General features: G+C 41.0%; 2 protein-coding genes and 1 long non-coding RNA gene across 4 annotated transcripts; 1 reads left to right on the top strand and 2 right to left on the bottom strand.

Moving 5' to 3' along the window:
- Window positions 1–41: 41 nt before the first annotated feature.
- On the bottom strand, window positions 42–11,236 carry LOC116786024 (alcohol dehydrogenase 1). Its single transcript, XM_032686291.1, has 9 exons — window positions 11,100–11,236; window positions 8,087–8,188; window positions 6,791–6,929; window positions 5,246–5,333; window positions 4,918–5,137; window positions 3,958–4,218; window positions 3,346–3,481; window positions 1,949–2,087; window positions 42–496 (listed from the first exon to the last, which is right to left on the bottom strand). The coding sequence occupies exons 1-9, from the start codon at window positions 11,115–11,117 to the stop codon at window positions 472–474; spliced, it is 1,128 nt and encodes a 375-aa protein (XP_032542182.1). The 5' UTR covers window positions 11,118–11,236; the 3' UTR covers window positions 42–471.
- On the top strand, window positions 10,073–16,800 carry LOC116786026. Its single transcript, XR_004356799.1, has 3 exons — window positions 10,073–10,362; window positions 12,882–12,983; window positions 15,182–16,800. It is a non-coding gene; the product is annotated as an uncharacterized LOC116786026 (long non-coding RNA).
- TRMT10A (tRNA methyltransferase 10A) lies at window positions 15,381–27,802 on the bottom strand. 2 transcript variants are annotated; one of them, XM_032686293.1, is made up of 8 exons: window positions 27,739–27,802; window positions 26,315–26,618; window positions 25,144–25,306; window positions 23,171–23,242; window positions 22,616–22,690; window positions 21,499–21,648; window positions 20,285–20,390; window positions 15,381–18,905 (listed from the first exon to the last, which is right to left on the bottom strand). In XM_032686293.1, the coding sequence occupies exons 2-8, from the start codon at window positions 26,587–26,589 to the stop codon at window positions 18,739–18,741; spliced, it is 1,008 nt and encodes a 335-aa protein (XP_032542184.1). In that variant the 5' UTR covers window positions 26,590–26,618; window positions 27,739–27,802; the 3' UTR covers window positions 15,381–18,738. The 2 variants fall into 2 exon arrangements, with proteins under 2 accessions (XP_032542184.1, XP_032542183.1); XM_032686292.1 differs by lacking the exon at window positions 27,739–27,802 and adding an exon at window positions 27,264–27,583.

Raw genomic sequence — 27,802 nt, 5'->3', positions numbered from 1 at the left:
TATCAGGCACTGGAATGCTAAAGTCATTCAGGATGGATACATAGTTCTAACTGTTTTACTGTACTGAACTGCATGCACAAGTCTCTTAAGCTTGCAGTGTTACGGAAGCCCTGTTTTCTTAATTTTTATTTTATTAAAAGATTGCATATTATGAGTAATTTAAAAAATTCAAAATTTTTATAACACCTGTGGCAGCAGCAAGTTCTGTAACTCATAACTGGCTATTAAAAAATTACAGCACAATGTAGAAGATTTAAAACAAGAATGAGGAGAAGGAGGTAGAAAGAAAAAGATAATTTCATTTATAAATGTTGTGCTTGAAGTGTGGAGTTCAAGCCTGATCCTTTTATTCAAGGATGGTGGTGGTAGACCTTTCAGGAATGTCTTGGTTTGTATTTCATATCAGTTGTATTGGAGGATGGTAAAGTTTGTACTGGTGCTGAGCCATCTGCTGCTTAACATTGGAGAATCCTAAAACATCAGGACACTGCGAATACTGCAATATAAAATGACAAGTTAGTGACTGCAGAAAAGCCCTGGGCTAACATCGCAGAACACTGCTGTTTTCTCTGATAATCTAGGCTACTGCTGTCAACCAGGGTATTCCCTCCCTGCCTGCCCCCCATCCCAACTTGCAGCAAAATGACAGAGCAGATGTGCAAACCTGGTTGCAGATGCAGAGAACAAAATTCACATAAGACTGCAAAGCCTTCACTGGTGAGGCCCAGGGCTCCTGGTATTTAATTACCAACTATAGACTGGCAACTTCTTGGGAGGGGGGGCTTAGATCCATTTTTCCAACTACAAATGGCTGTAAGGGTAACCTCTGACTGGTACAACTTATTCTATGCTGAAACACTGAAGTATTTCACTCAGTAAAAATGATCAGCTGCAATGTGCCTCTGTCTTCAGGTTGACTGTCAGTATTCTAGCAAAGCTGATGGCATCTCTGTCCTCACCACTTTCCCATTTGTTACACTAAAAACTAAAACTAACATTTATAATACGTCTAAAATAAGGGCAATCATAAAATGAAGTGTGTGCTGCATCGTTAGAGCCTGAGAACAAACCTCAGGGGTTTAAATTCTTCTGTTACATGCTTTTTCTATTCAGAGCAAGTAACACCTAAAATAACTGCTAGAAAATGACAATTAAAAGAAAACACGAAGGTAATTCTCCAGACTGTGTAAGTTACAAACACCTAGAACTTGGAAAAACTGTAGTCCCCACACACTAAGATATACTACTTCTGCCAAGGACAATTTTGAATTTCCATGATGAACCTTGTCAAATGTCTTTGGCAAAAAATATTTCCAATTTCAATATCCTACGAAAGCAGAGCCTGAGCTGAACTTTCACAATATTTGAGGAATGCACAAGAGCCAAATTCTGAGTTTGTAATGTATATATACAGCAAATACTTTCCTTTTTGAAAAGCTCTGAAGTTCAAGGTAGAGTACCCAGAGACTTCCGAACCAATTGCACTGGGACTGTTACATAACTCACAAGAGGAATGGTAAGTTGCTCTTACAGTAAACATAGGCTTTTACTGTGTTCCTGCTCCTCATCCTCAAATGTTTCTTGGAATGCAATGTAGCTAACCCCTGGCACTCTGCGGCTTGGCATTCCCATGCTCCCTTGGCTGTGTGCTCTTTTCCAATGAGTAGTGGGCAAAGACTTCCTCATTTGCGTTGTCTTTTCTCACTCTTACCCCTGAAAGGAAGGCCAGGGCCCACTGCATTTCAAAAGCTGAAGGTTTGCTGGCTTTATTGTCACAGCTGCAACCCATGGGCACACACTGGGAGAGATTAAGGGGCATAGTTGGCTGCCTTCCCCATTCTCTGCCATGAAGTCAGGCTCTGTCTTAATGTACAGCTCCTTTAAGCTATTTATACAGAATCTTTACTGTGCTGAACTGCATGCACATTTACAATGAAACAATGTTTACCTCTTCCCTGTCCTCAGCAGATCAAATCCTTCATTGATTTTTGTGAAAGGAAGTGTGTGAGTTATTAATGGATCCAGAACAAATTTTTTATTCATGTAGTCAGCAACCAGTTTAGGGACTGAATCTTTACTCTTCCAGCCTGAAAAAAACCCCAGAGACAATGGATAATGCAACATTAAATGCTTGTGAAAATAGATAAAACCCACAGCAGCTTAAATGTTAGATAAACTTGCTATAGCAGAGTAACAAGATGAAATATCGCAGCATGTCTTTACCTTTGTAACAGGGTGCCAGCAGGAAACATGGGATGAAGTGCAGCTATTCCACGTGTGGCAAACCCAGTAAGTTTGAATCTTTACAGAATCCAAACTTTCCCCCACATCAAATACTGTTTCAACTTAATCCCATTTCATACAAAAGCCAGAATGCTGAAACCCATTGGTAATCTGCTAAGTGGAAACTTGATTATCTGGTCAGAATTGGGGGTGGGTGGTGGATGTGTATCTTTTTTCTTACAAGCACTATTAGATAAAGCTGTCACAAACTGTAGGATGCCCTTCCAGAGGAATCTAATTTGTCTCTGCTATTTTATTCAGGTGCCTGTTGAATACATCAGCGAACTGCCTGTGAGTGAGAAAACGTGTTGTTGGAAACAAGTTTTCTGTGGCCTTCAGCTTTGTGTTGAGCGAGCTAGGACTTGCTGCATGTGGGACTCTACTGGGAGAGCTCCAAAAAGAGAAAGAACTGGAACTGTCAGCAGCTGTCCAGGGGCTGAGCTGGGGTCTGACATGTGTGGAAATCAGCTGGTATGACCCCTGATGTCCTTTATGGTCCTGACTCTCCATTTCTCCCACTGTCTCTCTCCCTCTCTTTCTCTCCCTCTCGTTCTCTTTTTTTTTTTTTTTTTTTTTTGCTGTGGCTCTTTTTCTCCCACTCCCTCTCTCCTCTCTTCCTCCGCTTTATCTTTTTATCATTTTCTCTTTTTTCTCCCTTTGTCCTTCTCCTGTCTTTCCCTTTATCTCATTTCCTCTGCTTTATTTTTATCTCTTCTCCTTCCTTCTCTCCCCACCTTTTCTTTGTTCTACCTTTCTCTCTCCCTTTCTTTTTTCTCATTTCCTCCTCTTATTTTCTTTCTTATTTCTTCTTTCTTTTTCTCTGTTTTCTGTCATTTTATCTCCTCCTTTCTCTCTCTCTTCTTCTCTTCCCTTTCCTCCTTCTCTTGGCATAAACTAACAGTTCCCATAATTAATTCCTTATGTACTTCTTTGTCAGCAGAATAGCTATCAATATTACTTCCTTTAAGAAAATCTAAGCAGTGAATTTGACATATCCTATTTCATACAAGATGATTTACAAGTTTCCCAAGCCAGTTAAACCACAACTTTCCAAGTCATTACCTCCAAAGACAGAGCCTTTCCAGCTGCGACCAGTGAAGAGAAGCATGGGATCAAAAGTGATCTTTTGTGCTGCAGGGGGCACTCCCACAATCACACTGACTCCATAGTTATACTGGCAAGAGGCCAAGGCTGCGGTCTGTATTTGAAACAGAGGGACACTCAGAGTCATAAAAGATTTGCCACTGGGGCACAAAAGTTTGAACTCCTCCTCCTCCCAGGGTTCTACTTGCAATTCGTTTTCTGTAACTGGGACCACATAAAAAAATTTCCACTGTATCTGCTCACACCATTGTATCTGCTGTTAGGTATTCCTAGCTTTGTTCTCCTTCCCTCCCCGTTTCGTCTCAGTCATTAGTGATAAGGCACAGTTGGAAAGCAGATAATGGGCTATGTGAAATTTAGCCACTCTGATTAGACCAGGGCACTACAATGAAGTTCCCTTTCCTAAGTTTCTGAGCATGCTTCTGTCCCTGCATCTCAGTGGCAGACTTGACAGGTTAGCTTGCTGCTTCGCAGTGGCTCTCAGCTCCTCATCCTTGGTGCTCAGTGAGTTAGTAAAGAGAGTGCTAACAAGCCAGTGCCTCATTTGGCCACACCCTGTGCTTGCATTACCATGGTATCCGTGCGGCCGATGACCTCGAAGGAGTAATCCACACCCTGGCCGGTCATTTCCATCAACACTTCATGAATGGGCTTCTGGAAATCTTTAGGGTTGACACAGTCGGTGGCTCCCAGCTCCTTGGCCTTGGCAAACTTGTCACTATTGATATCCACGGCAATGATGCGGGAAGCTCCAGCCACCTTGCAGCCCATGATAACGGAGAGGCCAACTCCTCCAAGGCCAAAGACAGCACAGGTGGAGCCTGGTTCCACCTATAATAACCATGTAAATATGGAATACTGTTACAGTCTAGGAAAAGCACAATGCATTTTCTCATTATTAACATGATTTCACTTAAGACATTTTTTTAATCTAGAGATTAGAGGAGGAATTTGCAAATGCATACCTACTAGTGCAGTAGCCAGCTATACTGTTACAAACCTACATATGGCTAAGAGAAATTATCCCTAGAATACATTTCTGAGACCAAGTTTTCATTATATGTCTCAGCTTCAAGTTTAGACGCACCCTTTTTTCTTTTTTTTTAATGATGCTTTATATTCCAGTGGTGTTAAGATCTGTAGTGTCACTCCACTGGAGTCAGTGCCAGCTGCCATTCATGTATTGCTATGAATTATGAGTGTTACATATATAGTCTTCTATGAACTCCTAGACTTCAGTTACAATAAAACAAAAACGCTCTGTTGTAACATTTTGTAGGGGTGATAAAGCTATGAGGGAAAACTTAAGAAATGGTAATAAGTATTTTTACTGAATTTTGAATTGAAGACTTCTGAGTACCTTAGAGACAGAGAATCTGAAGTAAGCAAAGAACTAGCGTCTTCTTTCCACCCTGATGTGATGTAAGCAGAGCCTATACCTCCTGGCTGCCATGCTAATGACCCACTTGCAGGCCACACAGTCGTGAACAGACCCCATGAGATATCAGAAACGCCCATCACAATACTTACCTTGGCAGTCTGCAGAGCAGCCCCATAGCCAGTTGAAAATCCACAGCCAATTAGACAAACTTTTTCCAGAGGAGCGGCGGAATCGATTTTGGCCACAGCAGATTCATGCACTACTGTGTACTCAGTGAAGGTACTTGTACCAAGAAAATGGTGAACTGCTTTTCCTTTGCAGGTGAATCTAGTGGTGCCATCAGGCATTAATCCACCACCCAAAGCAAGGCTGTTTGAAAGATGACCAGAAATAATGGCAAGTGAAATCTGTCGTGTGTAATCAGTTTTGTATCAAGAAAAATCAAATTAGGGTTGTAAGTAACCAAGGAAAACTCACTCATTTTTACTGCACAGGTTACCCTTGGTGCCTAAGCAACTCTTGCACTCCCCACACTGTGGAATAAAGAGTGGAATAACCTTGTCTCCTAGAAATAAAACAGTAATGACAGAGGATTAGAAAAGGCAAACAAGAAGCATAAAGGTAAAAATGTGAAGCAAGTGTATTTAATTGCCAGGCAAATGTTTACTAGGAGTACAGTGATGGTTTTATTTCTGCTGCCCTTGGAATATAAACCGTTTCTCTGTGTTTTATATAAAGGACATCATTAGGGTAAAGTTATGACAACTAATTTTGATATGCAAAATTCGTGGTGTCTTTCCATAGAACTGAGTCTATGTCATAAACCCATGTTTGCTACTGATATTCATGAACTACTTATTCAGCAGTTTATTGCATCTTCTGTGTAAAAGGAAAATAGTAATACGCAAATAAAGAAACTGAAATAAAAATTGACATCACCTAGACTGCAGTGCCAAGATAACAGGGATGTAAACTGTGCATACAAAGAATGAGGAATTAAGCATTAACTCTCGGTCCTCTTGAGCCTCTTTTCTACTAGCAGTCCTATTACTGTTGCATTGGAGTAAAGGTAGGCAAAATATTTGTCAGAGAAGCAGTAACACAGACAAACTAAGCCAACGTCTCTACTTCTCTTGTACATTTATATGATTAGCAAAGTAGAACACAGCTCCCCAGTGCAATTTTTTGCTCCTGTGCAATTTTCACAGCAATGATGTATGGTAAATCCCTAATAATCTCTAAACAGGCATTTCCTAATACAGATCAATTTATGATTTGTCAGTTTTAAAATTTGGCTAATCCTTGACACATTGAAAGTCCAGGGAATTTTTTGATTTCCACTAAAAATGGAAAATGCCTACAGAACATGAAATGCTTCCACTACTCCAACCCTCAGTTAACTTAGAAATATGACATGGGCTTAGTAATCATTCTCCTACAGAAACTTTGCACATCATGGAGCCTTTTTTAGAACTTGAAGGTGTAAATTAAGCAACATCTGAGAAATGTGATTTGGTGCACATGTGTGTTCAGGCGTGCTGCTTCATCTCACCTGGAAACATGGGGCAGCAAGAATGAGACAACAGAGTGATTTATGAACCCAGACATAAGAGAAAAAGCAGTTAGAGCTACCACTGAAATTTGCAATATGAGTATTTGTTTGGCGTTAAAGCAAAAATCTGTGTTCAAAGAATCTGCAGCTAATACCTGATTTCCTATGACCAACAGCAAAGAATCTATTTTCTTAGTCCCATGACAAGAAAAGTGCTCTGTAGGTGGAAAGCAAGCTGCAGGTGTTTTTCCCAAAACCAAAAGAAACTGAATAGAAAATCAGAAAATTAATCAAGACTGGGAATACAGAAAGACCTAAACACAGGTAGTGTCTTCTAAGGTATCCTTGAAAAGAATCGAAGTTGGAATATTTTCCTCAACAATACAAATACTCACAAATGTAATAATATTTGACTCAAAGAGGAGTCAGGAAACTCAGTACAGGGTTTGTGTTCAGTTGCTGCTCCATACCTGGTTTAAATGAAGTCACTCCCTGCCCAACACTCTCCACAACACCAGCTGCTTCATGCCCAAGAATTATTGGAAAAGGCATAACCAGTGCACCAGTTATCACGTGGTCATCAGAGCGACAGATCCCTGTGGCCATGATCTGATTTACAGCAAAGACAACAATATTTCAGCATTTAACCATGTCACGTCATATGTGGAAGTGAAATGATATCTTACATTTGGAGAAGTCATTTGCTTTCCTCCAAAATCCAATATGTATACAATAAATCTACAGGTAGCACAGTTTTGGTTGTGTGATTCAAAATTTTCATGGTTTGTATTAGTCTTTAATCTACAGAGCAAGGCTCCTTTGTGAATGTCTTCTCTGCAGTACTGAGCTGTATAGGTAGTCACATTGACTATCTGGCAGAACTAATGTTCTAGTAATACAATTATATAGGAAGAACAGAATAAATTAAATTATTCCTAATGTTTATATAGAAATACATAAAAAGAAAAGTTTATAATATTACAAAATATTACAAAATTATGTAAATTAACCACTACATATTTATAAATGTAGAAATATTGTGCATATTTAATATTTATTATATTTAGATTATATGACAATATATAATAAGTTATGTATTATAAAATGATATAGAAAATTACATAATAATTAGTACATATTATTTATATATTTTAAATATTTGTATATGCTACATATACAAAAATTTAGGCTACATATAGTATTTTATATCATGTTTTGCCTTTTCTTGCAGCTAAACCAGCAGTATTTCTTTTGAAACATTCAGGTATGTATTTACAACTTTTATTCTGACAAATGGAGTTGTTAACCCCAGGAGAGGGTTTTCTCACTTCTGTAACACTTGAAACTGTTCTAAAATGAAAACTTAAAACTGCTGCTGAATTCCACTGAGATCAATATCCTGGTAAAAAAGAAAGCTCCTAGACTTACTGGGCTATTTCCTAGCACAGATTCAAACAAAGTAAAAGAAAATTTCTTGCTCTACTCTACAGGAGATTCTGATTTTTTTCCTTGTACTGTAATTTTTTCAGCTTATTTGAAAAACAAGCGTCTGTAAACAAAAAAGCCAACCATGAATACTTTTTTTTTTAAGAAACTCATTATCAAATTTAGGACTTTAAACATGTTCTGTAGGAGCTCACTGATAAGTAACTGCTCTCCAGTAGAATGTTTTCTGACTGGATCTTAAAAATCTATAAAAATAATTCTGATAAAAAGCAAGATAGAATGCAAGTCATGAGAGATGTTCTAAATTTTATTTTTAGTACCTTTATGCGAACTTCATGTTCTTTTGGTGGGGCCACTTCCACTTCCTCAATACTAAATGGTTTATTGGCTTCCCACATTACTGCTGCTTTGCATTTAATAACCTGCGAACAGAGCAAAGAAAACAGGAATGGCACTTGCATTTTCAAGTCACCACAGAGATTCTTATATTTCTGCATGTGAAATTCCTGCTCATATCCGTGGAGAAGAGAGGGAAAACTACAGGAAAAACCCCAAACAATACATAGCAAAAGAGCCAACACCAAAGGACAGTGTAAGCCCATGTTTTTCCTCCACCAAAATTGTGTCTGACTTTGCTCATATTTCTGTCACATCAAGTTTTCGGCAGCATGTATAATAGTCTCCAGGATAACTGGATACCTTGTTCATACTCATTGGTCCTTCTCTAACTTCCTTGGAGGATTTTTTTTTTGCCATGTCGGTGATTATTTGTGTATATTTGTGTCTTCTTGGAGATGGCACACTAAATGATGCCATGTATCAGGTGGTGATAAAGTCTGTGTTGCCTAGAACTGCCTGTGTTGAGAACTGACAAAATTGCTAAAAATGGAATTTGGAGCCTAATACAGGTTTATAAATGTTTTAGTAGAGCCCAAATTCAGCCATGAGGTGATGGCTGAAAGGACATCTATGCAAAATGGTGCAGCAGTAGGCAGAGGTAATCTTGAACAGTACTTTCAGCACAATATTATCCATGCTTAGGTACCTTCCTTCTCAGAAGGGCCATTTAGCTCAGATGGGGTTACTACCCAAGACAGCTTTTTTTCCCCCCCCTGTCTGTTAGGTTAAAGTTTGTCCATTAGTTCCTCAGGTTTTGTACAGGTACTGACAGCTCTTAGGGTTCCTCTGACCATCTACCACTGAGAGAAAAATACACTCAGAAGAGAGAGGAGCACTGTTCACTCCCAGGCTCTCAAACAGAAGGTTTCCTCCCTGCAGTCTCAATCCTAGTGTATTCAAAAGCAGCGCGGCCTCTCTGTCCCTATATATATTCCTGTCCTTCCTTGGTGGTCTCAGCCCATCCCAGATCTTTAAACAACCTCAGGCCCTGGAATATCTGTGACAACCTTATGAGTGACACAGTACCCTCAGTCACTCTATTATAAAGTCTACTGACTGCAAGTGTTCGGGTGGCATCTTGAGAGGGAAATGGAGGGGAATTGAGTCCATGATGAAGGAAGTTTAGCACATGCATGAGTATCCTGCATCACTGGGCCAACTTAACTCCAGTGTGTTGCAAAATTCACAGGGGAAAACAAACAAACAAACAAATTTTTCGCATCAAAGCTTTTGAAGTAGAAGTAGAAATAATGTCTAGTTATCCATGAACTGTAAACTGGTAACAAAGGAAATAATTACTAGGAAATACTAAACATATAAAATAAAGTAGCACACTATCAGCAGCTAGACACAAAGTGGGATGGGCACAATGCTTTGAAAAAAACTGCCTCAAGAGACATTTACGCTAAATGTAACATTTCATGTGTCAAATGCGCGATTAATAAAATATTCACAAGTGAGACCAAAGATCACATTTTAAAGGGCCACATTTTCCAGGAAACTTATTTAAAAAAAAAATGGTGATTTATGTATTTCTATTGTATCACACATAGCACAATGATGATTTTATGACTTGCACATGCAAAGAACATGTAGTGTTTCCTAGAACAAAGGTAGCCAACAAGTGTGGATTGCTGAGAACAAACAAATCTCTCCTATAAGACATTGGTTAACTGTGTCTTGTTCTGGTGGTTGCATCCCTGAGAACATTTACGGATTTCGACAGAATCCCACAGATGTACCGCCAGCACACTATCACCCACTTCATCTGTCAAGACAAGCACTGGCTGGAGTCAGGTTTTTTTCTGTGTGTTCTACCAGCCCTGCAAGTTACTGTCGTGGGGGAGGGTAGGTGCAGAAACACACCCTGTTACAGGGCATGAGGATTATGCTGCTTGGTTACATAAAATGCATGGTAGCTCCCACATCATTCCAAGATAAACATGGTGAAATCAAGGCAGTTAAGTTACATTACAACACTTCACTTACTATGCTTAGCCCAAGGCTGGGTAGAGAACTGAACTTGATGAATCTATCTACAAGTGAGCTACAAGTAATTTTGCATTTGCAATAATTCAGTTAAAGAGAGCATTTTTTTTTTTGCCTTTCTCTTGTTTTATTTGGTTTTAGAATAGAAAAGAATGCTGGCAGTAAGAGCAAATGATCCTGGTACTTTCTTAAGGCACATTACAGCAAGGTACGTGCTTTCAGTTGTTTTCTATTTCTAGGTTCCTTGTCCATCAACCTCTCTTGCAGGTCCCTGGGTGTATGTTAGCACCTCGGCAGTAGTGCAAGAAGCAATGGGTATTGGTATTAACCTACATCTCTTTCGTCACTTATTTTCTAGCAAAGATGTACCTACTCATTTTAGTCCCAGCTCAGTACTGCATTGCATATGAAACTTACTTTTGGTCTTCATTAACTTAAGTTTGAGACTTGTTATCTACATATTCAAATTTGATGACTTTCCTATGTCAGCACAATTACACCCCAAAATTTAACACATATTAGCTATGTCATTGTTTTAGAATTTATGAATCATAAACAAGATAAAAATAGTTTAAACCACTGGGGGATCTCAGAATGGAAACTGATAGAGCAGATAAATACATTGATCTGAACACTTACTACTATTTTAAACTATCCAATCAAAGATTAAAAATAGTTTGCTAACCCAGAGAGGAAGTTATTCTTGTTCTAGTGCTGTTACCTCATGTTGCCTCAGATAAACTATTGCCTTGAAGAGTTAACAACCATTTTCTAGGAGAGTACAGTGACCTGAAAATAAAGACAGTTCTCCTGTACCAGCTTCATCCTGAACTCTCATCTGGTGCTGTACCACCAGGACTTAGGTGTCCCTGGAAAGAATTTGCATTTAAAAATGCATTACTCAGCTGCAGCAAAGAATCTATTCTAATATGAACTTTTGCTTACTTTGCCTGCTGTGCTCATGTTGACTGGTGTGTCTGTTTCGAATCTTGCCACCAAGACTTCACTCAGCCTCAAAGCAGTCGAGTTGCTGGCACCACAAGTCCTCTTCAACACACTGAAGCTGGTCTTACAAAGTGCTCCTGAAAGTGGAGCTCCGATCTTTTAGCCAAGCCTCCCAGCTCAGAGTCCCACCCCTTAATCAGAAAAAGTGCTAGAATGAAAATAAACCTCACTTTCTACATTGCTTCCGTCTTCCTGATTCCTTTGTCACACTCTTCCCTACCCTTTTTTTGCATCCCTCAGCATCACAGGAAGAAAGCAGAAGCCCTGGCTGAAAGCTTTTTCCCTCTTTCCACCTCTCTGGGAGCTGCTCTCCAAACCCACTACTCTCAGTAGCACTGTATGTGCAAAGAGAAAAGGGGTGAGTGGCTCTTGAATTCACCGTGACAGGAACACAGTGAGAACACGAAGGCTTTGCTGATGAACTTTGGTGACACTCGTAAGAGTCCAGCTGACATATTAAAACATGTGATTGTGCAAGCTTCTTAAGAAACATACACTCACTGTCTGGCTGCAGCTGTACCAGCTCCCGAATTCTTAGTTTTCCAGTCCGGCTACTGATTAATCTGTTGGAATTGTTTTCACTTCATAGTGCCCAAGGGCAACGTGCCAGTCATGCTGATTGGAAAACAAAAATCAGTAAGTCAGCAAGAACAGCTGGGACAGAATGCATGCATCTGACCAGACACAAGACCCTGCTTGACTTGTGAGTGCCTGACCCATTGGTTCCATCAACACCCACAAGCACAGGCCCCATCACTGCTCATATGCCCACACAGCCTCTCCTGGCACAATGTGCTGGTGCAAGGGATTGGGTGGAGGTCAGCACTGCATGCCTTTGCTGTGGACTTCTTTTCAAATTATGCCCAGCATTCTGAAATCAAGATTTTTCCTTCAGAAACAAGCAAAAAAGAGATAAAATGCTGCATATAACTTGACTAGTCCTGCTGGCCGCACTGTTCCTGATCCAGGCCAGGATGCCATTGGCCTTCTTGCTCACTTGGGCACACTGCTGGCTCATGTTCAGCCAGCTGTCAAACAGCACCCCCAGGTCCCTTTCCTTCAGGCTGCTTTCCAGCCACTCTGTCCCCAGCCTGTAGCACTGCATGGGGTGGTTGTGACCAAAGAGCAGGACCCAGCACTTGGCCTTGTTGAACCTTTGTGCTTGTTTTAGCTGGGGTAGGGTTAATTTTCTTCCCAGTGGCTGGTATGGGACCGTGTTTTGGATTTGTGCTGAACACAGTGTTGATAATATAGAGGTGATTTTGTTATTGCTGAGCAGGGCTTACACAGAGCCAACGCCTTTTCTGTTTTTCATACTGCCAAGGTGGTGAGGAAGTTGGAGGTGCATTGGAGGTTGGAGGAGACACAGCCAGGATAGGTGACCCAAACTGACCAAAGGGATATTCCAGACCATATGGCATCATGTTCAGTATATAAACTGGGGGGGAAAAGGAGGAAGGTGGGGACATTTGGAGCGATGGCATTTGTCTTCCCAAGTCACCGCTATGCATGATGGGGCTCTACTCCTGTTAATGTATTTATAGAAACATTTTTTATTGTTGTCTATGGCAGCAGCCAGATGAAGTTCTATTTGGGCTTTAGCCCTTCTAATTTTCTCCCTGCAAAAGCTCACAACACCCTTGTAATCCTTCTGAGTTCCCCTCAAAATTTTCCTCATCTCTTTAGTTATATGCATATCAAAGCCATGACTTTTTTTTTCAGGGAGGGGAGATGAGGCCATCTGGAAACGATGTCCTTCGGCCAGAGTGAGTGCCTTCAACTGAGAACACTGGACAGCGGATCCTGTCTGCAGCCTGCGCAGCGGTAGGTGGCAAGGTCTTTAGGAAGAAAGGACTGCACGTGGTGCCAGAGAAGCATGAGCCGACTTACGTAACTGTGTTGCAAAAGCTGCTTTATTTGCCTTGCTCTGCCCAACTCCTAAAAACAGTGAGGGTGAGGCTGCAGCTCAAAGTGTACAATGACCCTTACATGCAGATAAGCTACAGTGCCGCCCCTTTGTGACTTGCTGGCAGAGGCCCACTGGCTCAACCCTTTGCTCTAATACTTGCCAAATGATACTTAACTGATCCCTAAACCCATCCTCTCCCCTTTTAGGGTAGGTTCCTATGAAGGGAACTTTTCTTTATGCTTATCTACATGTTGTATTCCTTCTTATGCAATTAAAATCCCTTCTTTCTGGTGAGCACTGACAGGACCTGAATGGCATGAAGCTGTGTCAGGGGAGGTTAAGGAAATATTAGGATATTAGGAAAAGGTTTTTCACCCAGAGGGTGGTTGGGCACTGGAACAGGGCCCCCAGGGAAGTGGTCACAGCACCAAGCCTGAGAGAGTTCAAGAAGCATTTGGAGAACACTCTCAGGCACATGGTCTGACTCTGGGGCTCTCCTGTGCAGGGCCAGGAGCTGGACTTTGATGCGGGTCCATTCCAACTCAAAATATCCTATGTTTCTCTGGATATATGATACAAAATTCCTTTATCAGCTTTTTATCTCACTTTATCCAACTGAACATGATGGATATATGATACAAAATTCCTTTATCAGCTTTTTATCTCACTTTATCCAACTGAACATGATGGACTAATATTCTCCCTCCAATGATTTCCTAACCTCAGCAGATGCCAGTGAAATGTTGTGCCAGAGGCAGAAGAGAAAGAACATTTTGGAGGTGTTCATGGCTGGTGAGCTTGCACACAAAAGTCAGAAGCAGTGGACAAAGACCTGTTCATGCAACTCCAGGCCGTCTTTACTTGGGGACTGTAACCTGGGCAAATGACATGAAGCACTGGCCATGCTCAGCAGATCGTAGCCATAGCTGCAGTTTCTGACTACAAGGTGCTTGTAGTGGAAGGTGGTTCATTTACTGACACTTCACAGGCAGTACAACCTGCTTCCCATCCTCACTCCTACCAGGGCTGAGCAGCCTTGCACTGCTTGCTTTCCTGAAGCAATGCGTGATGTTGACTCTAGGTAAGAGAGCGAGGGGTTTCAGAAACAGCCTTCTTTTAACATAAAATTAATTCTTCTGCACCTAACCTGACTCAATTTAACAGGAGAATACTTTAACCACAGCTCAAGTGACTTAACTCTTCAGCGAAAAAAAGCTTTAAGGGCAGTTATGCATCATAGATTTTAGTGGCAACTATACACTCTGCCCTACAGATTATAAAATGCATATTAGCTTTAGCTAAAACTTAAGCAGTTTTAAAACCAGGTTACTTTCTCCTTATCTACATTGCTAATTTTTAAGCTTACCAAGGTACATGCATGTTTCTTTTCAGACAGTGATTCTGTTGAAATTGAAAATTCAGCATTTTTTCCTACTGTGTGATAGCAATTTTCAAGTTACTCTTTATGAGTCTCTTGTTCAGAGCTTGGTAACACAAAGGACTCAGCTCTGGGATCCACATGGCAGTAGTAGGTAGGAAAAAAACCAACAACATCTCTGAAGTCTCACTCTACACAGTACAGAAGCTGTGACTGCTCCAACCCTTCTGTATTCTTCCACCTGCACATTTAAGGTTGTCCAAAAGATTGGGTACACAAAACACTGCAGGTGCTCATTTGTATTGAAGAGCAGAGATAAAATTGAGCAGCAGGTAGGATTCAGAGCTTGCAGGCAAGGCAGGTTAAGCTCTTCAAAAAGCTTCGGGGTCATATCTGAGATTACACAAATATGCATGTCAAGGCAATGCAGCTGAATTAAACACATATGGGATGATGACATCCAGTTTTGTAAGAATGTAAACAAAGACATCCAGATATGAACACCTTTCCAGAACACACAGAAAATAAGTCATATGCTCATGGGACAATGTCTTATTCATTTTAATAAGCTGAAGAACAAAAGCCAAAGGTGGAAGCTGCAAATTAGCTAAACAGTGGTTCTGAAAGTGTGAGTTTAGAGCAAGTATTATTTTGAAGAGAAAAATAATATCTAGGGAGAGTACTGAATCAAGTATGAACACCCCTTTTTTAAATAATGCCTTTTCTTCCTTTTAGGTTTCTGAAAATAGCCAGACAAGGCAAACAAGAAGAAAAAAACCACATCTTACACTACTTGAAGTAATAATGGAGCAAAAGGGAATGAATATGAATCAAACATTTTATTATTTGGCTTTAGGATTGTCAGTAGTAGATGCTGTTGTCCCAGCTAACACAGCCACCTTCTTGGAGAGAGACAATTAAGCTACATATTTCCAAGATGGGCCAAAGTTTATTCAGCTTTAGATTTGGAAGTCACATGGAAATCCATCTCTGCTTTTCAGAGTAACTTATGACAAGAATAATATGGGCTTACTCAAACCTTATTTTAAAACCTCCTGCAGAGTAAATGGATACTTTACCATAATATGAACCAGCGTCAATAACTGTGTGGTGAACCCATGATCTTCAGTGTGATCTACAACACAGCCCAAGCAATCTAAAGTTCTGTTTAAGTCAAAGCAATGCTGGAACTCTTCAAATGTCCCTGACCTTATCCTCAAGCTCTAAGGACTTTAGGAATGCCACTCCTGCACTCCTGCAGCTGGCAGTCACACTGCCCCTAGACTGCCCTGAGCCCAGGTGGTGATATGGTTTTTCAGAATAACTGGTCATTGTGGATCCCCTCAGCAGCTGCACCCCTGTGCAGCATGCCAGCCTGCACGGCAAAAAACACCGTCAGTGGTCAACTTCTTGACCAAAACCTCTAAGATGGGGGTATTCAGAGAGGCTTTTTCCCACTCAAAAAATTCAGGTGCCCTCCTGCAGAGTCGTGTCTAGAATCAAACACTACTGCTCCATAAGCAAGCAAGGAGTCAATGAGCACGTACGACGTGGGACATGTGGAAACCAAATCACAGACAAATTGACCTGAATCCAGGAAAAGGACAAGCAGGGGGACAGTACACTAACCTGCAGTAATGCAGCATTTGGGAAATTGCCACAACACAGATGCAGATGAATGCTGCATGACTTCAGAAATCTGTTATCTCTGTCATATCCCACCCATAACCAGGGGCGTTGAGGCTCAGTGGGAGGGAACAAGACAACAGGCTTACTTATGGCATCTTCTTGTGACCTCCCCACTGCATGCTACTAAAAGAAAGTTTGCCCATTTGTGCCTGAAGGTTTGACTTTCTGCCATATCCCTTTCATATTTTCTGACATTTTCTTTTCAGATTCGTTGAACCATACCTTCTTTATTGCCTTTCTAATGTTTCATTAGACAGGTATAAAGATCTCTGGCTCTATTCTGCTGTTCAGAAGCTGCTCAGGATTGTTAAGCAATAGTTCAGCCAATACCCGGAACTTCACAAAGCTTAGTGATGAAAATCAGAGCTTTCCTAAGCACAGCAATGACACCTGGTGGTGAAACACAGGGATCATGTTCTTGTAGAGCTTCCGTGCAGCTTCTTTTTTCATGTCCTATTCCTCAACTCCATCATGGCCAGGGAACAAATCTACCTAAACTGAAACAAGGCAGATTCAAATTACACTTCAAAAAAAAATTCTCTGGGCACAGAGAGCAAAAATTGCTTGGAGATGATGTGGTGCCATCACCTCAGAGGTCTGAGAGGCCTGGTTAGACAAACATGTCATAGCTGATCTTCCTTGAGGAGAGCACAGTGAAGCAGAGAACTTCCTGCATGTTTTTCTACACTTTTGTTAACTTTGTACAGCTGAAGCTGGTTCAAAGAAGGATGTTTCTTTCAGAAATGCCTGAGAGCACTCCATGTAAATATTTATTCCTGTTATCAGAAACTAATTCCTTTTATTTTCCTACTATAAAACAGTACAGTGATTTGTCTCTGTTTACTGTGTATGCATTAGTTGGCCACGCCTAAAATATGCAAGTGTGTCCATCTTGAAAACACTGAGAACAATACAGCCAGGTCTGGAGATTGCAAATAAGGAATAAACTTGATCTGATGCTGGGCTGATTTTCATGTGCTACAACCAATTCAACTGTTCTCATCAGTAACTTTATACTGAACTTATTGCAAGAATGAGGCTTTAGGGCTTCTTGAGCCATCACTTCTCCACAGAGGACTTCTGCACAGCTGCAGCCTGCTGACTGAAAGCCAATCACCACTGTAGTATGGTCATGTCAATGCTGCTGATTCCACCAGTGAACAGTTGAGCACCTACAGCATTTAGGAAAGGGTTAGAAATGCCTTCAGTGTGAGTCCAGGTCTGCCAAGAACAGCCTTTTCTAGACAGCTGAAAAACTGTAGGATATGAAAGGTTGAGGATGGCAGTGGTAGTCAGAGGGCCATGCCCATCGAAATCCCACTCTCCTCATTTACTGCTCCATCTCACCAGTGAACACATCCCACAGATACCATCCAGTTCGTGAAAAGAGGCATGAACTTCAGCCTCATAAGACCTGATTAGGTTAGCACAGACAGAGAACAGGTAAACAGCATCAACACCAACTACGGGCTGAGGCACCAGTGAGCAACATACCAGACCAGTTAGGATGCCATGTCCTCACAGCTCTTCAGCCAAGCGGTGTGAAAGCTGTACTTATTCAGGCACTGCAGCTACCTGGCTAGTCCCTGGAGAAAAAAGGGATGGGGCAGGCTCATGGGGCTGAAGTGAAGCCTCACTTCCAAGGTGTCCACTTCGCTACTCTGCAGAAGCACTTAAGTTCGTTAGAAATAAGCTGAATCAGAACATCCAGTCAAGAATAAGATTATGACTTCTTTTTTTAAATGAAAATATTTGACAGACAACACATTACGAACAGGATCATGTGACTAAAGAGGAATACTAAATCTGAGTAAGTGACTTGTAAGGAAGAGTTCCTGTATCCTAGGATTGTTCTGAGGCTGCGTGGAGCAGCTAAGGAGATGAAGAAATAATTCCAAGTCATTGTGTCGCCTCAATTCAACATGCACAATGTGCCAACCAAGGCACATGATTTGCACCTGTGCTGACACCCATCCCACTCAAGCTCAAGTGTAAGCACTGCCTTAACCCCACACTCATATTTCATCTACTGACCCCACCTAACTAAACACAATATACAAACTGGGCAGTTCAGTTGATTGCAACTGTGTGTTGAGAAGTTCAGGAAAATTAGAATGTTTGTTTGTTTGTTCTGAGTGTTCATGCACACTTTTGCAACAGGCACTAGTGGTGCAGGTTTTGGAGTCACAGGAACGCTTGTCATTAATTGCTTTTAAGAAAATTTAGAGTAGAAACGGAGAAGAATGCATACATTAAAACAGTAACTACTAATGCTCTCGGCTATTACACCCAAATTTGTATGTATAAAAAAGTAATATTAAAAAATTAAATTAAACAGCTCCCTTGGGAAAAATAAATGCTATGTTTGCCATTAATTTCTTTTTTTTTTTTCTTAAAGCTAATAAAGTTTCAGGGTAAAAAACTGCATTTAACTTTACCCTTCACGTGCACAAAAAGCTTTAGGTAAACTATGGAACTACCGAGCACTGAGACAATTCAGTATTACAAAGACAGCAGATGGTCTTTGGAGTGTAACTCCTTCGTGTCCCAGATTTATCCCATGAAGTGTGTGTCACATCTTTCCCATCATCTCCTTCTAAAGCCTAGTCACTGTCCGAGTCATTGTCTTCATCTTCTTTTCCCAACAGAGCATGTCTGGATGAATCATTGGCTTCTCCCAGAGGAACAGCCCCTTTCCTCTGTGGCAGGACACTGAAAAAGGCCTCCTTCCAGTCTCTCTTCTCCAGGTATGCAAGGATGATCTCAAACACTGCAACATCAAGAAAACCCATCAGCTCTCTTACAGGGAGATAAATGAACTGCTGATAGGAACACACCCCCAAATCCATCCCATCCAGAGGCTCAGGTGCATTCTGTTGTGGCATCTTCACAGTGGAGCTAATGAAGTGCAGCCAGGGACAGACAAGGCAATTCTGCAACTGCTGCAGCCTAAAGCCAAGTGTGATCTGAGTCTCCAGTTGTATGACAGTACCCACAGCACTGTTTTTCTGCAGTAGCTCCAGTTTTCAAGCCATTTCTCTCAGAGACAGAGAAATGCTCCCCCCCAATACTTCAGGTCTCACCAGTGCCTTGTATACAGGCACCAATGCTTCCCCATGTTTGACAGGAATACTGCTGTGGATACACTTTAACAAAGATTTTGACCCCTCCCTAACACACAGACAGCCCAAAGTCTTCCTAAAAACTCCCATAATTAGCTTTTTTCTTTCTCTATAAAGCAACAGTTAAAGATCAAGTTTTAGAAACATGTAAAATCTTACAAATATACGGAGTTTGATTATTTTTAAGTCCAGAGACATACTATAGTCTCCTCCATGTTTAAGTACTCTTTATTATCATGGAAAAATACACCTCACCAATCAACGGCACTTTAAGAAAACAAAGGTATCATTGAGCAGTGTGTTACATAAAAAAAAAAAAAAAAACCCTTGGAAAAAGGCAAGGTAAGATAAAATAAAATAATGTGCAGTGGGGCACAAAAAAGCCTTTGACACCATGTCAAAAATTTCCATAAAGATTTGAGTAGGCTCCATTTTACACGTATTTTTGACACATGTATTGACACTGAAAAATGATCTAGTAATAAAACTGGAAGTTTAAAAGGAATGGGATTCAAGACTTGGTTAAGCAAGCGAATGCTTCAATCAGAACCAGGAAATCAGGTAAAAATAAGTTATGAAAGCTCAGCAGACTGAGTACCACTGATACCAACTGTGGTGAGTCTATAGGTACCGAGGCAGTTGCTGCTGAACAAAGCTGTCTAAGGAGGTGAAAACATTACAAACACGTATTCTCCCCTGACATGAAATACATGGAATAATTTCCAACACTTACACATTAAGCCTGGAAACAAGACCAGGATGCTAAGAATGCCACAAGTATTCATGAGAAAAGCCAACAGGATAGGAGGTGCACTCCTGAGTTGCTAAGACACCATCATTCACACTTAACTATTTCTATAATATAGTTAAATTAAGGTCAGGGCAATTATTGTATCCCAAAGGCAGTATCAACATAATAAAACAAGGTTGAGGTACCTGCAATACAGTGCACAATTTGAGGGTTCAAACTGTAAATATCACAGGTATATTCTACAACAATGTCACTATTTTATGATTTAAAACTTACCATGATTGACAGCTAACACTTTCCGACTGTTCATCTTGACAAAGTTTCTGAGTGGGAGCTGTGCATGACCAATGCCTTGCTCTACAGCTTTTTTGTAAGTTATTCCCTGTGGGAAAGACACCTAAATGAGTGCCTTCAGAATCACCATTTTGGATCAGCCCATGCAGATTTATTACAAGTATAATTTTCTGGCAAGAGTTTTGCTGGTGCTGCCATGATCTTGCTTTAGAAGACAGTTGCATAAAGAAACTTACCCTGGTTAGACAGTATCTGCCTCAAAAGGGCTGCCTTTTGGAAAACTCACTACTTTCTGCATACGTCACACTGTGACCAATGGTCTAAAGGATTGTAAATAAAACTTCATGCAGCTGCAGCTCTAGAACAAGTCAGCCACAAACTCTTTTAAAGGTGAGCTTATGCTTAAGTACAACGTTACTCAGATTACAGTCACTGTGTATTTTTGCAGAGGAAGAGTAAAGGATGAAGAAATTTTGCTTGCTTTCTTATACCTGAAAACTCCTGTGCCCAAGGTGGGCAAAAAAAGTCTTTAGAATTGTGTAAACACTCTATATCACAAAGTCTGTGTAAAGGATCTGCTTCAGCTCCCTCCCAGCCTTTCACTGGACTAAGTGCTGTCAAAGAGACATCCCTTTTTTTAGCATCCCACCAAAATATTAAAGTAGTAACAGCGCTTCAATTTCCCAGCTGCATTCTCTGTGATATTCCAGGTCCCCACAGCCCGATCCCATGTACAGGTATGGAACTAGATCTCTGAGGCATGTGTATTACTCAGCCAAGTTCTCCTGAGAAGCAAACTTATTAAAAAAGGACACCCAAGATGCAAGTGCTGCTGTTCATCTATATTTGGGCATGTGGGCATCCAAGCATGCACGTACACTTGCAAGTGCATTAATGGAAACCAAATCCTTCTGTCAGAAACTATGGCTCTCAGTAAGCTGAGCAGTGTTATTAATTCCATTCCTATATTTAAAATGAAAAGATAAAATCCAAAAAAGCCCAGCATGCCTGCATTCTGGAACACAAGCCACTGCTACCACAAAAGCTTTTTTTCACATTTCTTCTAAAATTTTTTTAAGTCTTTCTTTGAAGAAGTTTTCTTATTATTTATTTTGTTAGTTTAGAAACAACAGTATTTATGTCAAATAAAGTGCTAAAACAGAAAAAAGCTATAAAGAAACAGATCCACGGTTTACCTTGTGGTGATTGTGATCCACCAGTCCTCCAATCACATAGGCTTTCTTCTCATCAAGCTCCTTGAGAACATCTGGGGAATCTGAGGTAAGATATACTAGGTCTTCTTTCTTTATTAGCTCACTGTAGTGCTCTGTTCTAATTTGGATGTCCTCAAAAAAAGGTAGTTAAAAGAAGTTACATTCAACAGATAAATTGCTGGCCAAGCTTTACAGACCTAAGATGGGACCAGTAAAAATAAATCCCATAGAATTGTGGTCATTCCACGTCCTTCATTCATGTTTAAGGGTGTATCACACTGCACATTGATTTCTGCAAAAACAATCCAGTCCCTATGGCACTGACTTGTAAAAATCAACAGGAAATTTTCTGAAACCTCCAAAGAACCTTACAAATCCTTAAAGTTCTTGTGATTCCCTTCAAATGTGAGCATATTTCTCCTAAGGATCCAAGTAATTTTCCAGTTCACCTTTCCAAAAAAAGTGAAATCAGAAGTAAATACTTAGTTAACATTAACTGTTTGTTAAGAGAGGTTTATGCTATGCTCCTGCAAAGCACCTATTGCACAAGAAATGCTGAAAATAGGTCTGGTTTTATTTACGCAAAGTGCTCTTCCTTTGATGTTGTTGAAACAGTGGTTTAACAGGGAATTACAAGGAAAACCAACGTGAGTTTGACCATTAGACAAGCTTCCTCTCTAAAGAACACTTCAATACTGAGAGGCAATGTGATGAAAGCATCATGATATTCAGAGTATTATTCTGGCCAAGAGAAAAAGAGCACTGTCAAGACAGATGACTGTCAGAACTGCCTAAATCAAGCAGCCTTGCTTTGTCTATCAGGGAATGAAATTTGTTCAATAAAAGCAGGTGAAAACAGATGTGTGTGTAGTTTTTCAAGCAAAAATCAAATATAGAGTCAAGATAAGCAGTCTCTGGCTTACGCAAATTAAATCAATTAAAAAGCAGAAAGAGCTACACTATTTCCAATACGCCACTGCTCTTCTGTGTTAGAAAAACCCACATGGAAAAAGCAAACGCTCTTCACAACTAACAATCTAGTTAGCAACTACAATCAAGATTTTGTTTTCCTTTTTTACAGAAATACTCAATTATTCACCTTCCAGTTCACCCATCCTTTGTCATTTTCATTCATGTTGCTCTTCAGCTGTCCACCATGGCTGGTCAAGTAAAACTTCAAACAGAACAAAAAAGAGGTACAAAATACAGAAATGTTAATATGCCACAATCTATGTCCTCTCTGTCTACGCTTAACTATATAAGACTTTTTCTACCCTTAACTATTAGCTAAATCTTTTAATATTTTTTAGATGGAAGTGATACTAGGACCATATTCATACAGTTAGTGATACATTTAAAAGACAAGTACACATCTGAACTCACTTTTTTTTTTTAATCTGACACAGATAAAACTGAGTATCAACAAGACCTTAAAGGCACACACCAGTATCTTCACCTGCATGCACGTACTTATTCATATATATGGGGATTTTTATTACATGGGTTGGAATTTAATCTGTTAAAATAGAAGTCATTTTCTTATTAAAAAGAGGCAGCTCAAATAATTTTTTTCTACTACAGTTCTCACCACTTCTCATTTACCATTGCTGCTATATGTTTGGTAAATGGCAGCAGTCAGTTTGTTTAAACATACCTGCACAGGATGAAATGCCTTGCGGTTTTCTGCATAACATCTCTGAATCTGCTTGTGAAGCTTCTTAACATCCTGTACACAACATAATTTGTTTTTACTTAGTCCTTCATACAGACCATCACAAAATGCTTTACCATGAGCCAGTCAGAAGCTAAAGAGAGAAAAAGGAAGCTTTTAACTGGCAAAAGTGACTACTGAGAGAGTGTGGACATCAGATCCTGAGAGAAAAAACAGCCTCTGTGCAGGGATTATGTTGGCAAGAAAACACACACATATCTTCCCATAGAAGTGTACTTAGACACCTCTGTATATGTGATTTGCATTATTCTAGGAAAAAAGCCAAAACCAAACACCACAGGTATTTAATTATATGTTATAACAGACAAAATTAATCTGAGGAATCAAACAGATCTATCACTGTGACAATACTGAGTCTTTAACCCATGGGAAAATCTTGAGAATATACAGTTTATATTTAAGAAAATTAATTATGCATAATTAACCTGAAGAACCCCAGAACAATGTAAATAACTTCGTGTCTGCCTCCAGCATTTTGACTGACAAATTGGACAACAGTTAAACTATTACTATTTAAAATGCAGCAGACTTATTTTTGAGCCAATTATGGCTTTTGTAAGGTTCATTACACGGTTTTATTCTCAGTGTCTCAAAAGCAGTGTTTTATAAATGTAATCGATTCCTGTTTTAGAAAGAAACATCATTATAATGCTTTGATATTTTTTATCTTCAAAGGATTTCAAATAAACTAGATCTGTGAAAATATTGCAACCCAAGTTTTACAGACACTAGAGAAAGCCTCTAATTTACCTTACTGATAAAGACCACAACCATTGTCACCTACAGTGCGCTTCACCCTTTCTTAACATCTGCAGAAGTGCCAGTTTTTATATCAGGCCTAATGGTGCTCTGCCTGACTAAGGAAGGAAATGTGTTTCACAAAGGATGAAGCCAGCAGGAAACATCTGGTCAGCATCTCTGAAACTATCAAGGGGGTCCTCTGCTCTCTTCTGGGGCACTGCTGAAAGGTTCCTCAGGGAACGAAGTTCCAAAATGCCAACTGGAGCTTCCCCAAAATTCTGTGGTGAGTGGCACTAGGCTCCATTAGTGTTACCCATGCTCTGCATTACACTCCCCAAGCAGCCAGATAGGCTGTGCAAAAGCTGGAATTCAAGCTCTTACAAGGCAGTGAAGTCCCGGCAGCAGCAGAAGGACTTGGGCACAGGGAGTCACGACGTCTGCCTCAGAAACCAAAGGCTGCACTCTTACAGGAGGCTGCAGATTAACTTTCCTAGTATTTTCCTAGTATAGTTAGAGGTGCTTTCTTCTCAAAACACCACACCAAGCATCTTGACCTGTGGCTGGGTATCCCGCTGATCTTTCCTGTATTTATCTATCCTGCTGATCATTGCACCTGTTCTTTCATCCCTATCTAAGATAACTTTAGAGATGGGCTGAGGAGTGTCCTCCTGTCCCAATTACCTTTGTGTGACTGTGAGAACAAGCCCAGTATCCTCACAATACTCAAAATCTTAATTTCCACAGACACTTACTAAGAGGGTTGGGATCCTCATGACCACTTTGAAAGAGAAAGCAACTGCATGTGGCATTTGCAGTCCCTTTTAGCAAAACCATTTTAAGGTAGAACTGCATCCAATGTCATGGTGAACACCTGGCATAAACTGTTTCTATATTTCTGCTTTTGGAATCAAATCAATTTACTGCATCCCCATGAAGGTAAACAGAATCTCTGGCAAACTTATATAAAGTATGGCCCAAATCCTAAAAAATTCAGCAACTGACATGAGCAGCTCTGGGAGCCACCACAATGTGAAGCCACCACAATGTGAAGCCTGTTAACTGTGTCCTGTAAGCAGCTCTCCAGTTTTTGTGCTCTGACACTGCATCAGAACTGTCACTGGAGAACGTCTCAATGATGGGTAAGTTCCTTTTACCTTTAACACCATCAGGTCATCAAAGCTGCAGTCCACAATGAGGCGAAGTGTGCTAGGAACAACTTCCCTGCGCATGCACTTTCTGTCATTCCCTTCATTACTGGAATCCAATTTTGACTGACGCTCTAGTTTTCTCTTCTGGCGTTTTTCTTTTCGTTTCTGCCTAAATAAACAAACAAATCGATCCTCAAAAAGTGCTGCCAAATGTGCTGAGGTGCATATTATGCACCCAAATGCAGACTTCTAGGACCAAGGTGGTTGTCCCATGACTGCAGTAGTTTAAGCTTGTTAAATGTTGCCTGCATTTGTGCTAGGCTGAGACCAGCATGAAACACACCCCCATCTTTGTGAAGTTCTGTATGTACCTACAAAGACGGGCATCTGACACAAAGTCAATGAACTCACTACTGGGAGTCTCATAGATTTAAGGAGACCATGCTCTGAGTCAAGTCTCATAAAAGAATTAACAAAAAGATTGACAAAAATCACAGTATCGGAATCAGAACGTGGAAGGCAATTTACATCCTCTTTCACTGAACAGTTTTTCGAAAAGCTTCGAAGCAATTGTTCCTTCCCAGTCCCCTGATGGGAGTGGGCAGTTGGGAGATCACATTTCAGAGACAGGGAAGGAACACCTTGCAGTCAGCAGGACAAGGATAAACCACCATCAGCTCATTTGCAGATACACTTTCTCTCAACACAACAGAACAGCAGATCATCATCTTTCAAAACTATTCTAACAGACTGTAAATCAACGTAACTTACAGGACTGCATTTCACACGTCAAAAGTATTTGCTTTTGTTCACTGTCTTAGTAAGATTCACCAAGTGTGACACCACCTGGGAAAGAAGGTGCAGCCCACGCAGAAGGGAACAAGGCCACAGGTTATCCCTCCCCTCTGACAAATCAAAACCGTGCACGTTTGAATACCTCCTGACACCTCCAAGCTGAGGAACACTTCTAATAGGAAGAGGGGATGCTTACCTTTACAGCCTCTTCAAGTGTAGATGGAGTAGCCTGCGGCTACTGCTTTAAACCTGGTGTGGGAGAAAACTGGTTCAACTGCCTTGATTTGCTAAAGCCATTTACAAGAAAATTCTGATGACACATCATTATTATTAGCACTAAATATTACATGTGAACCTAGAAAAGCTATTTTGCAAATCATACCTCCGTAGATCTTTTTGTTCCTCCCACTGTTTCTGCTTCAATAACTTCTTCCTTTGCCTTTTGGACATGGGCTCAGAGCACTCTTCCTTTTCTGAGCCTGCCTCCTGTCTCTCTACTGGACTGTCATTTGACTTCACCTTTCCTTCCACATCAGGAACTTCAGGGAAAAGGGTATTTTCCATTGGCACCTCTGGACTGTCTGTCGGCGTTTCGGATGACATTAGCTTTTGGCCGGGTTTTCTGACTTGTTTCTCAGCATGAGCTAAATATTTCATTAAAAGAAAGCTTTCTGCTCACCAAATCTCTAGGAAACAAAACAATTGTATGAGTGTTATTAACGAGAAGCTCAATTAGAACAAGTATCATTCAACACCTACAGTAAACCTGAATAAAGAAAAATAATAAATACGAGGCCTTTTTTGTTTGTTTAAAGCTATGTCAGTTCCTCTGCAAACAGTAACATAGAAAATACTAGAGAGATTATGACCTGCATTCAGATAGTCTAAAACTCTGCCTGCCACATCTGCAACTAGTCAGTAGCTTCCAAGTAAAAATTTTGTGAAAACACAACTGCATAAAAGTAGGGAATCAAACTGAATCTAATGTAAAAGAAAAAAAAATAGCAGTACCAGTACGTGTACACAAACTGTTCTCAAATACACAAACAGAAAAAAAATTAAAGAGGTATCTTATGAATGGCAGCACCTCAGAGAAACGTAATTTTTAAGGCACTGAAGCTATTCTTTTTGGGGAAAAAGGAAGTGTGAACGTGCTGTACTCCTTCAAAATTAATTTTTATTTCTTCTGAAAATCGAAGACACTGCACAGTGACAGAGGCTTACCACTGTCACTGGACAAACACAGCAAGGGGACAGACTGTTACTCAGCAAAACATTCTGTGTTTAAACCAATTACAATTACAGCCTCTGCTTCCAAGGGCAAGCATTACTTTTCCATCCTAGCAGCTCCCCTGCGCTCGACATCCACATTAACTCTCCAAAGGTAACCACTTCGCCGCAGAACGCCGCACCTACATCCGGCAGAAAACAGCAACCCTCCGGCTCTTGCAGGGACAGCAGAGCCAGGAGACACACAAAGCACCAGAGAACCAGCGGCGTTTCCGCTGGCACACTCCGACTTCCCCGTCTGAGGGCGTGCGGACGCCGAGCGCTGCGCGTACACCTGTGCGCGCGTACACAGCCGCACAGACGCACACACGTGTATCTGTATCTAGACACGCGGTAAGTCCCTCATAGCTGCACAGGGCCGCCCACAGCGCCCGGGAGGGCCGTGCCCCCCCCCCCGCCACAGGCGGGGGTGAGCGGTATCCGCAGCGCGCCGCGCGGGCCCCTCGGGGCCGCCATGTTCCCCGCTCCCCCCCCCCCCCCCCCCCCCCCCCGCTCCCCCGACGGGCCGCAACGTACCCGCGAGCCACCCCGCGCACGCCCGGGCGCGGGGAGGGGGCGGAGCCGCAGGCCCCTCACGCGC

The sequence above is a fragment of the Chiroxiphia lanceolata genome, chromosome 4 (assembly GCF_009829145.1).
Source record: "Chiroxiphia lanceolata isolate bChiLan1 chromosome 4, bChiLan1.pri, whole genome shotgun sequence".
Lineage (NCBI taxonomy): Eukaryota > Metazoa > Chordata > Aves > Passeriformes > Pipridae > Chiroxiphia > Chiroxiphia lanceolata.
Note: the sequence above shows the minus strand (reverse complement) of the source record. Positions and strands in the feature narration are given on the sequence as shown.

Coding starts and splice junctions, on each gene's coding strand:
- LOC116786024 (XM_032686291.1), bottom strand. Junction 3,482..3,957: donor TCGGCCGCACGGATACCATG/GTAATGCAAGCA, acceptor TTTCAAATACAG/ACCGCAGCCTTGGCCTCTTG. Junction 497..1,948: donor CTGCTGAGGACAGGGAAGAG/GTAAACATTGTT, acceptor TTTATATTGCAG/TATTCGCAGTGTCCTGATGT.
- TRMT10A (XM_032686293.1), bottom strand. CDS start 26,589: ATGAAATATTTAGCTCATGCTGAGAAACAAGTCAGAAAACCCGGCCAA. Junction 21,649..22,615: donor AAGGATGGGTGAACTGGAAG/GTGAATAATTGA, acceptor CCTTTTTTTGAG/GACATCCAAATTAGAACAGA. Junction 20,391..21,498: donor TGGATCACAATCACCACAAG/GTAAACCGTGGA, acceptor TCTTTCCCACAG/GGAATAACTTACAAAAAAGC.